We start from the raw sequence: 12,475 nt of genomic DNA on the forward strand, positions 1-12,475 counted from the left end.
ATGTAATACTTCATTATAAGGATATATATATATATATTTTAAATTCATCCCCTTTTATTGAATAGGCTGCTTCAGGCTGCTTCAGATATCATTTAAATCATACTTTTTTTAAAAGTAACTTTTTTAAAAAAGGAAAATGGGAAAATGTGACAAAATTACAATTCTATTCTAAATCAGAAATAATAACTCATCTTAAAGAGATAGCATTGCCTGGTGGTTAAAGAATTGGCCTTGGAGTCAGCTAGCTGAGCAAGTCAACAGTTTAAGACTGTAAATTTCAAACCAAATGTTTACCTGGATTGGTGGAGGGAGTTTTCTCACCAAAAGTTCCCTAAACCAGTGAAAACATAAGTATAATACAAAAACGAAAATAAGAAATATTTTACACTATATATTCAATATTACACTCAAGCATAATGGAAATATCAAGAAAAAAACTAAACTGAAGTTTCTTATTTTGATTTGCAATGGATAAAGCCTTGATCTAAGAGTAACAGCACCTGAGTTCAAATACTGACTTTGCCAGTTACTGCAAGCCACTGGACCTCTCCAAGCCTTAGTTTTCTCTTCTGTTAAATGAGAGAATCTCTCATCTGTAAAACTAGATTACACCTAAGGTTTCTTCTCACCTCTGTGATCCTCTTCTGCTATTACAAATCTCAGTATTAGGTCTGAATTTATATCTGAAGTTTTGGTTGTGGTGGACGCCAACATTCCTCTCTTTGGTTATTATAGCCTTCTGTTCAGGGCATTCTGAATGGAAATCCCAGGAACAGCTTTACAGAAAGAACCACTCCTAAGTATAGAAATCCCAAACCTGACCCGGCCATTTTTAGGTTTCCTTCCTTTAGTTTCTGTTAATTTAAGCCAATTAAACCACATAATCATAGGGTTGTTTTAAACTAGATGCTCTTCCTGGTTCCCCATAGGAAAAAATTCATTTTCATAGAAGTTTTTCATCAATATTGTTAGCTTTCAGAAAGCAACAGGAGCTTGAAAATGCTTACCTTCTAAATGATCCACATAACAATATACATCATAAGTTTCATGAGGAGCACGAAAACCATATGTTCTGACTCCTTCTTTTCCCATCATATCTCCGTAGCAACCAGCTCGGGGTGCTCTGATGGGATATCTGAAAAAAGATAATCATGATAAGCCAAAGTAGCATAGCATAACACATGAAGTTAAAGAATTAGCGTCAAAGACCTTGGAATGAGTTGTGATTCTGTCATTGATTACTTTGGTGTTGGGTAAATCCTAGTTTCTCTAGGATCTCTCTTTTGGCTCTAAATCTATTAGTTAAACTCTTTTTAAATGAATAAATGGACTCTTTCAGTATAGAATTTCAGAATCTGGAAGGATCTCAGTGATCATCTCTAATTTACTAAAAAACAAACAAACAAACAAAAAACTCTATAAGCTATCTAAAAAATGACTAGGAAACCCTTGCTTAAAGACTCTTAATGAAGGTGGGAACTCCTTGAGACAAATCTTTTCACTTTGGGAAAGTTTGAATTTATTAGGAAGTTTTTTTTTTTTCTTATATCATACTGAAATTTGCCTCTTTGCATCTACTACTCTTTGCTCCAACTTTTGCTTTTTTAGGGTCAAAAAGCATAAACCCTCTTCCATATGCCAATGCTTCAGTACTCACATATTTTCATTATTGAAATACTTCAAGTTCACTGTCATGTGCCCCCCACCCAAGTCTTCTCTCTTCCAAGAAGATCCCCAATTACTTCAAATGATCATCAAATGACATAAACTTGAAACTGTTCCCCATCTTGGTTGTCCTCCAGCTTCTCTGGGTCTTTCCTACACTGTGGTATCCAGAATTGACTAAAATAGTCTATTTTCTAACTAGGGCAAAGTTTAGTGGGATGATCACTCCCTTCTTCCTGGAGGTTATGCTTTGCTAAATTTGCATTAGGTTTCTTGGCTACCATGTCACATTGTTAACTGATTAAGCTTGCAATCCACCAAAAAAAAAAAAATCCTGAATCTTTTTTCCAGCAAACTACTGTCTGGCTATGTCTATGTCTCCTTCATCTTGTATCGTGAAGTTGATATTTTTGGATGCCAAGTGTACGATTTTACATTAATTGATAGTAAATTTCACTTACTCGATTCAGCCTAATATCCTAGCCTACCTTTTTAAAAACTTGTCTCTCTTCTCAGTTGATGCAAAATAAAGTGAAAAGAAGTAGGAAAATATATCATAACAATAATCAACTGTGAAAGACTCGGCTACTCTGATCAATATAATGATACATGGCAATTTCAAAGGACTTGTAATAAAAAGCTATTCTTTTCAGAGAAAGAATTATGAACTTTGCAGAATGAAGCATATCATTTTGCATTTTTTCTTTATTTTCTTGCTTTTTTTGCAATGTGGCTAGTATGTAAATATGTTTTATATGATTTCAACTGTATAATGAGCCTTGTATTTCTTCTCAAGGGCAAAGAAGGGGTTGGAGGGAGAATATTTTGAATCAAAAATTAAAATTAAATTAAATTAAAATTTTAAAAATTAAATATTGTCTCCCTTTCTGCTTATTAACTATTCCTTTCAATTTTGTGCTGTCAGTATGTTTTATAAGCATACCATCTTGGTCTTCCTACAACTTAATAATTTAAAACAAACAAAAGAATAATCAGAGCTAAGCACATATCCATATAGCAATTAGAAAAGATCTCTTTTAATATTGATTCTTAATGACTACTAACACTGTTCCTAATCTATCATCTATCTCATTTCACCCATCTTTTCCCAAAAAATAACATGAAAGATTGTATTGAATGCTTTGTTAAAACACACACACATAAAAAAAACTATATTAACAACATTCTCTAAATCTGTCATTTTAATAATCTATAAAAAAGCAAATTAGTTTAATCTGGAATAATATGTTCTAAAGGAAACTATGTTGATGCCTCATGAATACTATTTCCCATTTGAAATATTCACTTGTCATCCCTTTAAAGATATACCCTAAAATTTCACCAAGAACTAAAGTCAAGGGAGAGATAAATAGAGACAGAGACAAAGATAAAGAGAGACAGACAGACAGACAGACAGCTGAGACAGACAGAGAAAGAGAAGAAGAAGGAGGAGGAGGAAGAGAAGGAAGAGAATCAGCAAATGTCTGGATAATTGAAGTCTGGACTGTCTACATTGGATTTCCCACCTCACAGTTTGGTCAGACAACCAGCCTGCATCACATTGTTCAAATCCATCTTCATATGCAGCTTTTAGTTGTTCAGGGTTTGCTATTACAGCACCATTTTCCAAGCAAGCTTGCTGAGCCTTCTCAAAATTCAAAGTATATCTGCTGGTGGCAGCTCGATAATGAAAAACAACCCCTGTAAAGACAGTAGAATACCATAAAGTGGTTAAGACTGCACTAAAGTTTCTTACCGTAATATGTTAAATTTCTCACTGGGGTAATATGCTTATATCTAATTAAATGGTGATAATACATAATGGACAGCCTCATCACTTTAATTTCTTATGTTTAGGTAAACCTAATTTAAAAAAACAAAACAAGGTCAGAGATGAGTTGAAAATCCCATTAGAAATTATTTACTAATGGTATAATTTAACATCCTCAAATGCTACCATCATTGCAAATCCACCATTAAAGATTTATTCTTTTGGTTTAAGCTCTGTTGTCTTTAGGCATCATCTTTTGAAGTGTAACCATGAGATGGTTGGATAAAATCTAAGCCTAGAGTCTGGAAGAACTGAGTTCAAATCCAGCCAGATAATTTCCTAACTGCATGGTCCTGAGCAAATTGTCATCTCTATCTTGCTTCACTTTCTCTGCTTGATTTTTAAAGCCCTTCAAACCCTGCTCCTCCAGACCTCTCCAATCTTCTTACCTATTCACCCCCCCCTTTACTGCTATTCAACATTAGCTTTTTTGCTATTCTTCAAACAAAGCAGTCCATTCTCCAGTTCTAGGCATCTTTTTCTAACTATTCCCCCATGCCTGAAATATTCCCTTTCCTCATCTCTACTTCCTGACTTCCTCAGGTCCCAATTAAAATCCTGCTTTCTACAGGAGGCCTTTCCCAATATCTCCTAATTTTAATGGCTTCCTTTTTTCCTATTTCCAGTTTATGCTATATACAGCTTGTTTGTACAATTATTTAAATATTGTCTCCCCATTAGACTGAACTCCTTGAGAGTAGGGATTTTTTTTTATCTACAATAAACCCTTGCTTATTCACAAGTTTACTAAGATATGACTCAGCAAATGGGTGTAAAATGTGTATACTGAGTAGTCTTCTGGACAATATGTATTTCTTCCTTTCCATGGGAAGACAGAGGTGATAGACAAAAGTGAGATACATAATATATGTCTGACACAAATAAATTAACCTATACAGAAGAGCAAGTTGTCATCTAGAAGACTAACTTCCCACTACTAAAATTTGACTATTATTGGAGATATGATTATCTCCCTAGTGTGACTACTAGAGAGAACACAGGATAAAAACTATAACATGGGCCGTACCTTATTTCACTTAATTAAAGCAAACCATTGTTATTGCCCATAGACTAGAACATAGTAGGAGTTTAATAAATGCTAGTTGTCGGCTTCATTTAAACTTGGCTTTCCCTAACTTGTCACTGACACCCTATAGAGCCATTTATCAATGAGATGATGTTTGGATATCTAATTAGATAGTAATTATTATATGATGCTTTAACACTTTAATTTCTGTTAAACACAAGATATGAGAGAAGATTAATGATTACACCTGAGGAAAACTCCCTCAAATTACAAATTGGCAATTTCTTTACAATTTATACTCTCAGAGATTTGCCTGGGGCACTAAGAAACTAAATAATTTAAGTAAGGTCCCACAGCAGAGTGTTTTTCACATACAATTTGAACCCAGATCTTTGTGGCTCCCTTTCTATTCATTACAAGGCACTAACTCTCAAGCACAAAACAACACTTAAAAAGAAGAAAAAAAACAAAAACCCAAGATGTAAAGCAGCCTCCCAAACAAGATGGGACATTAGGTATTAGCAATCATTAACTAATGATATGGAAGGGATACTTAGAAAAGCTATTTTGTATATGTTTCCCCCTCCCCCATTCAATTATATAATTATATTGATATCTTAAGATAGTGATATCTAGTTATACTGATCATCTTAAGAACCCCTACCCAGAACCAGCAGTGAAAAATTAAAGTAGGCAATTGATATAGAAATGTTTTTTTTTTTTTAAACATGACCTCTCTCTGAGATTGAACACAAAGATTAGGCTCTGGCGACAAGTGGAATTTAAAGTAGACAACATTCCATCAATCATCATTTTGCCCTGCCAGTTTATTCAGTTTTTCAATTGTGTCTAATTCTTCATGATCCTGTGGACCATCCCATCCATGGGGTTTTCTTAGCCAAGATTCTAGAGTGTTTTTTTCTAATTTCCTTCTCCAGTTGGATTAAGGCAAATAGATATTAAATGACTTGCTTAGGGTCACGCATCTAGCAAATATTTGAGGCCAACCAAATTTTAACTCAGGTCTTCCTGGCTACAGGGTCAGTTCTCTAACCACTGAGTTTCTAGCTGCACCTATACTTATTTATTGGGATAGTGGATTACTTCATATTTTTCCACTCCAGCTCCCAATTTCTAGGGATAACCAAGGACCTGGAAGTGATCTGCTTCTCACAGTCTGGCACCCAGATGTTAGTTAGATAGAAGAAGCAATTATTTAGTATAGGGCTCCTATACCTTCTGTATCAATTGTTTTGGTTTCTCATGTTAGCTAACATTGAGGCATTATCTTCTAATATTAGAAATTCATCAAAGGGATCAAAATTTCATAAAATGACCTTAGATAATTATTGTAGCTCTCTCTCAATTTTCCTTAATTTTAACAGTTTTTCCCTCCCTTCTCCCTTATAGAGTGGTTTGGAAGATTATAAGGCTCTCCTCATTTAGGCCTGGTTGTTTATAATATTGTTTGCTTTCTTAATAAGATAATCCTTTATGCTCTCTAAATATATGGTATGTGACAATGTGATTTCAATAAACAGCTAACTTAATATAGCACTACATTTCCATTGATAAGCTCTAGTGACCAGCCTCAACAGAAAAAGTCTTACATGGGCAAAAGGATATATTGGGCAGCCAAAGTTAACCTTACAGTTAGACCATCTCTATTCCATAGATGCACTTATTATTATGAACTTTTCCTCTTGGTGATGTTTCCTATGTTATGATATTGCATAAACCTTCCTATTGATACATAGAAGATAGGCATCTCCATATAATCTATCCAAAGAAAGTTCACATCACAGTTATTTTAAGAAGTTTTTGTGTTTAGGGTTTCAATACATGATCTGTAGTCATTTTAAGACCTCAGAAAAAATTGAGGCAACTCTTTATTCTTCTTACTCTGACCTAAAAATTAAGCTTTGACGTCTTCACATTTAGAATTCTTATGTGCCACTGATGATTAGACAAAAAAATGGTCTATGTGATGAATGGAGAATATATTTGTGTGTTTAGGGCTCTGCAAAGGCTGGAATAATTACATGTCCCAATGGGTCTAAAGATATTAAATATAAGGTTTTCATTGTTTCAGAAGGAAAAGAAACAAATCCATTGTTTGCTCTTTAATCCTGAAAAACTTCTTTTGAGATTGTTCTTTGTGCAAAACAAAATAGAGCAAAACACAACTAACTTGGGATTAATTTGGAAGTAAACACTAACTGGCAAATAGATTAGAACTAAAGACCTAGTTTATTAATGAGCTTTTGGCAAGCACAAAAAACAGAATTATGGGAGGAAGCAATTGAATCTGTAGGCAAAAGGATGTGCAGGAAGATATTTTTCTGCATCTGAAATTCAAAGTATTTCCTTTCTGGAAACACAAGAAAGAGTTTTGATAAATACCCCCATATATTTCTGAAAGTTAAATATTTTATAGGAAAACTGATAGAGAAAATTAATCTGCTTCAACATGCCTCAGTATTATAATACTGGGTAAAATTTGCCAAAATCTTCTCTTTCTTAGATTATATCATTCAGCACAGACCCAGCAAGTAAAATTATTTCTATTTGGTTTGTTAATTTAAATATTGAAATCATATACAAACTATGGCTGGGTACATGGGAAATTTCCCTTTAAGAGACACAAGAAGGAACAATTAATGAATTAACCTTTTCAAACACTTCCTTCCTTCTGTTCAATAGCTATTTTTATATAATTAAAGTTCAATATTTATTGAGTTCCTGCTATGTGGAGGCACAATGCTAGACACTGCAGCATTTAGTTAGGATTACATAGAAAATCAAACAGTATAATATAGGTGAGCACTACATAAAAGATCTAATGTGTTAATATTTGAAATTTGCAAAATAATTTACAACATTTGATCCTCAAAACATTCCTGTAAAGTCAATTCTATTATCATTATTATTATTTTATGGCAATGTATGTCAAAGACATTTGTTTTGTTGTGACAGAGTGAATTCCCCATCCTCCAGGGATCACAATCCAGGAAAAATTTAATCTTTAAGAGTTTTATGAAGTTACATTTTGAATAGCATCATAAAGCTAGTAAGTGGCAAAAATAAGAGGGAGGGAGGGAGAGGCAAAGGGAGGAAGGAAGGAAGGGAGATAAGGAGAGAGAAAGGGAGGGAAGGAGGGAAGGGAGGGAAGAAGGAAGGAAGGTAAGTTATCCAGAATAAGTAGCAATTTATAACTGGAAGAAGAATGTTGGGTCTATTTCTTTTTCTGGTATTACCAGAGTGATCCTAGAATAAGATAGCTAATTTAACATATTTTCAGTGTTAATGATCAAATCAAAAAATGCCTCGACATTGCAAAAAAACCTCACCTTCCACTGCCAGTGGTACAGTGTCTTGTGTATCTTCAATTCCATACATGACGTCACAGCGGTAAAGACCTGCATCACTTGCAAGCAATTTGACCATGGTAAGTGAAGCATCTCCTACATCCTCCGGATGGGTAGGTACAGATACTCTTCCTTTGTAGCCCTGACCAATCTTGATATTCCCATTTTGGGCCACAAGGACAGTAGTTTCTTTCAAATCTTTTCCACTTTTATCCTCTTCAATTTTTGACCACTTGATACGAAGAAATTCACTTGTGGAATTGTAACTGGGTGGTAAGGTGGGCATAGTTGAAAAGTGGCAAGGTAAAATGACTTTTCCAGAAAGGAATCCCTTTACAGGAGGACTTTTCTCCATTTTGACTAGAGGAAAAAGAGAGAACCACATTATGGATGCTAAAAATTACCATCCAATTAAATTCTACGTATATGTAGCCAAAAACACAAAAGTAAGAAAAGAAAAGAAAAATTAAGAGAAAGGAAACTTAAAAAGAAAAAGAATACATTATTATGGCTAAAGCTACACACCAACAGTTTTAAAGATAGTGAATAATAATGGCAGAAGTAATATGTATGAAGAACTGGTTAGGACTCAAAAAATATATTGTAAGAGTAGTGACTACATTGATTTTATAGAGTATAGAAATAAAATTTATTTCCGAAAAGTTTTTTAAGGTTCATGTTTGCAAAATACAACAAAAATAAGATATTCAGTGTTTGAATGCACAAAGGAACTTGCAACTAGAGCATACAAGAGAGTTATGGCAAGTCTGAGGTCAAAATCATCATCAGATGAAAAGCTTAGCACAAGAGTAGTGGAGACAGAAAAGATTTCAAGAAATTAAAAGAAAATGAAATATTTAATCATGGCAACTTTGGCATGATAAAGGTACCAGAAGAAAAAAAGGATAAAGTAAAATGGACCATGTTAGTAAGCTGGAACAAGGGGGAATGCAATGTTTGAATATCCTTTTTTGGCTCCTGCTTTTGGCATCACTGCAACTCCAGCTGTAAGCACTTTACAAAGATGCTGCCACTTATTTCTCTCCTGAGGGGAAATCAGCTTCTGGTTATCTGACTTTTCTAAGATAGGCATGTAGAGAATAAATTTCTATTCAAAAATTTTAGTCTCTGAAATTTTAATTTGCAATATATCAATGAGTTATGTTATATGCAAAATTTTAAATCCCTGTTATTTCACTGTTCTTGTAGTTGGTTTTGACATAATAACTGAGAATAGTAGTTTTATTGGGGTAGAGGGGGAGCGCTTAGTAATCTTATCTGTTGTCTACTGGAGTCATTTGAAGGATAAATTCAGTCAATATGTTAGGATAGCCTAGCAAATATTTGTCTTCCAAAGTGTTTTCTAATAACATTATTGACTAAAAGCTGAGTCAGATTCTATATATCAAAGTAAATTTGGTCTTTGAGTTATTTTATTATTTTCTAGTGATAGGAAACCTTAGAGGTCATCTAATCCAATCTGTTTTATAGATGAGGGAAGTGAGGGTCTCAGAATGAATGAAAATAAACATATGAAGCCTTTACTATATACTAAACACACTGGTAATCAGAACTTAATCACTTGTCTAAGGTCCCATGAGTATTATGCTTCAGGATCAGGATCAGAAACTGAGGCCTTCTGACTCCAAATCAGAACTCTTCCCCTCTTGTACCACATTCTCAATGACTTCATTGCTTTATCACTTAACAATTTAATAAATATACTATTTCCTTCACAATGTTTCATTCTGTATTTTTTAAAAAACTACTGGTTTAACATACAATCTGTACAATATAAAGTCCTTTAAGAAAGCAGCTTTCTTTGTATTCCCACATATAGGGCAACCTCTTTACTATGTTAGGCATTTAATACATATTTATTCTATTGAATTGAAAATATTGCTTCCTACCCCCATTATTGAAATTCAATCCCTAAGGAACATATTCATCAAAAAATAAGCAGAATTTAGGGGCCCACCAATATAAGATTTATCTGACGAAAATCACTAATCTAATATAAACTTTAAAATATACGTTGTTTACTGCTGAGTTGAGAAATTTGGGGTTGAAATGTTTGGGATTGTTGAAGTGTCATCCTTTGGAAACATTTTCATTTTGAAATGGCCTATCCAATTTATGGAAAGTACTTTTTTGATTTATGGAGTATTCAACTTAAACATAGTCTACCTTAAGTTCATTTCAAGAGGGAATAATACATTTAACAATTTTCTTTTTTATTAATGAGGATAATTTTGTGAATGGAACATTGGAGCAATGGTTCCCTATGTTTCAATGACATCATTCTATGTAGTGACCATGTCAAAACTATTTTCTATCCAAAATCAGATATACTCTTCCAAATGACTTTTTGCTCCAAAGTTCAAGATTCAGTATTTTCTTAGACTGCTTTATTATACTTGTATTTGTATCCATAAATGATTGAGGCACAGCTCCATCATTGTCTGGAGACAGTGTTGATTAATGGATAGAATATTGATCTCAAAGCCACCAAATCCTGGATTCAAAACCCACCTCTGACACACACACTGTTCATATGATCCTGGACAAGTCATTTATGCTCTCAGTGTCCCAAGTAATTTTCTAAGTCTGTAAAATGCAGAGTTAGCACCAATCTGCAGTGATGGAGGGAATTCTTCATCAATAGCCCCTTCAATTGATGAAATCACAGTGGTATTTTAAGCTAGTATGTCTTAAAGGGACCAGAAAAGGGTTAGGTCCTAAATGAACAATGGATGTTTCTGACAATGTGGAGATTAGTATGATTTTTTTAAAAAAACAATCAAACAGCCTTTGACCCAGCATTGCTGTTATTGGGATTATATCCCAAAGAAATACTAAAGAGTGGAAAGGGACCTGTATGTGCCAAAATGTTTGTGGCAGCTCTTTTTGTTGTAGCTAGAAACTGGAAGTTGAATGGATGTCCATCAATTGGAGAATGGTTGGGTAAATTGTGGTATATGAAGGTCATGGAATATTATTGCTCTGTAAGAAATGACCAGCAGGAGGAATACAGAGAGGCTTGGAGAGACTTAAATCAACTGTTGCTGAGTGAAATGAGCAGAACCAGAAGATCACTATACACTTCAACAACAATACTGTATGAGGATGTATTCTGATGGAAGTGGATATCTTCAACATAAAGAAGATCCAACTCACTTCCAGTTGATCAATGATGGACAGAAATAACTACACCCAGAGAAGGAACACTGGGAAGTGAATGTAAAATATTAGCACTATTGTCTATCTACCCAGGTTACTTATACCTTCGGAAGCTAATACTTAAGGTGCAACAAGAAAATGGTATTTTCACACATATATATTGTATCTAGGTTATATTGTAACACATGTAAAATGTATGGGATTACCTGTCATCGGGGAGAGGGAGTGGAGGGAGGGAAGGGATAATTTGGAAAAATGAATAAAAAAAAAAAAACAATCAAACAAACAAAATATGTTGGAACTGAATGTTAAATGAAAGCATATTTGCCAAGAAATATTTGTTTTGATACATGTTTATAGGCATAGGGCAATTAAAAGATTTTGTTAGATATGAATATAATCTTTCAGAATCCAATTTTAACTTCAGTGTTAATAAATATCTATGTGGCCAAGACTCTTGTGTATTAAATCTGGTATAATGTACTGAGGCCAAAAACTTAGTAGTCTAAATCTAAATATTTTAAGAAGGCAATTTAGTTCTTTAGAATATAATGTTTATAGACTGTAAAACAAAACAAAACAAAACAAAACTACCTGTAAGATCTTCTATGAAATTTTGACAATGAAATTCTAACAAAATTTTAACAAAAACTCACTGTTCTCACCAGATGGTTGTGATAGAAATTAATTCAGTAAAGGAAGGGGATGTAAACCAGGCTTTAAATACTAAAAGATCAATTACTTCTTATTTCTGTCAGTAAATCCAGCAAATGGGATAATGTGAATTCCATCTGCACAATGTAACCAAAGGGCCCCCCCTCCTCCAAAAAAAATTCATCTTTAGACACGTGTCAGAGAACATGAAAATTTACTACTCTGACCGAACATGTAAGGTGTTCTCCATGGTACACTCCCCCATGTCCTCCACTAGCTTAAGTGAACTCTTATTTTTATCAGTTACTAGGTCAGTTCACAACCTCATACGGACAAACAGTTTTCCATGAGTAAACATAAAGTTAATGATCAGTAGACAATGTGTTCATTAATTTTAGTCATTAATCCCTTGAGTGACTTAGGATAAACAGAGTTAAATCTAGTGTGGAACTATTGGACCTGGCTACACAGATTAATGTTGTATATCTTGCTAGTGTTACACAAATACTTTTCATATGTTTTATATTCTTTTTCACTGAAGAAACAAAATTTTCTTGAAATTAAACCAAAGGAAGAATTGACAACTATCTATTATCTATCTGTATAAACCCAAACTGTGTTCATGTTTATTGTAAAATAACTTCTGAGCACTACTGCTCATGAGATTTTGGGTCACTGCTTTCTTTTGTTTTTAAATGAAAGCAGCATTCTATAGCATCTGTATTTATGTATATATAATATAGTATTTAT

General features: G+C 33.7%; 1 protein-coding gene across 2 annotated transcripts in view; it reads right to left on the bottom strand.

Moving 5' to 3' along the window:
• The window catches only part of VCAN (versican), a 128,047-nt gene that overhangs the window by 101,314 nt on the left and 14,258 nt on the right, over window positions 1-12,475 (bottom strand). For both annotated transcript variants that reach the window (XM_074282150.1, XM_074282149.1), the window contains exons 3-5: window positions 7,874-8,251; window positions 3,192-3,366; window positions 1,008-1,135 (exon numbers count right to left, since the gene is read on the bottom strand). In XM_074282150.1, the coding sequence (XP_074138251.1) occupies window positions 1,008-1,135; window positions 3,192-3,366; window positions 7,874-8,251 (681 nt within the window). The remainder of the gene's footprint in view (window positions 1-1,007; window positions 1,136-3,191; window positions 3,367-7,873; window positions 8,252-12,475) is intronic.

The sequence above is a fragment of the Sminthopsis crassicaudata genome, chromosome 1 (genome assembly GCF_048593235.1).
Source record: "Sminthopsis crassicaudata isolate SCR6 chromosome 1, ASM4859323v1, whole genome shotgun sequence".
NCBI lineage: Eukaryota > Metazoa > Chordata > Mammalia > Dasyuromorphia > Dasyuridae > Sminthopsis > Sminthopsis crassicaudata.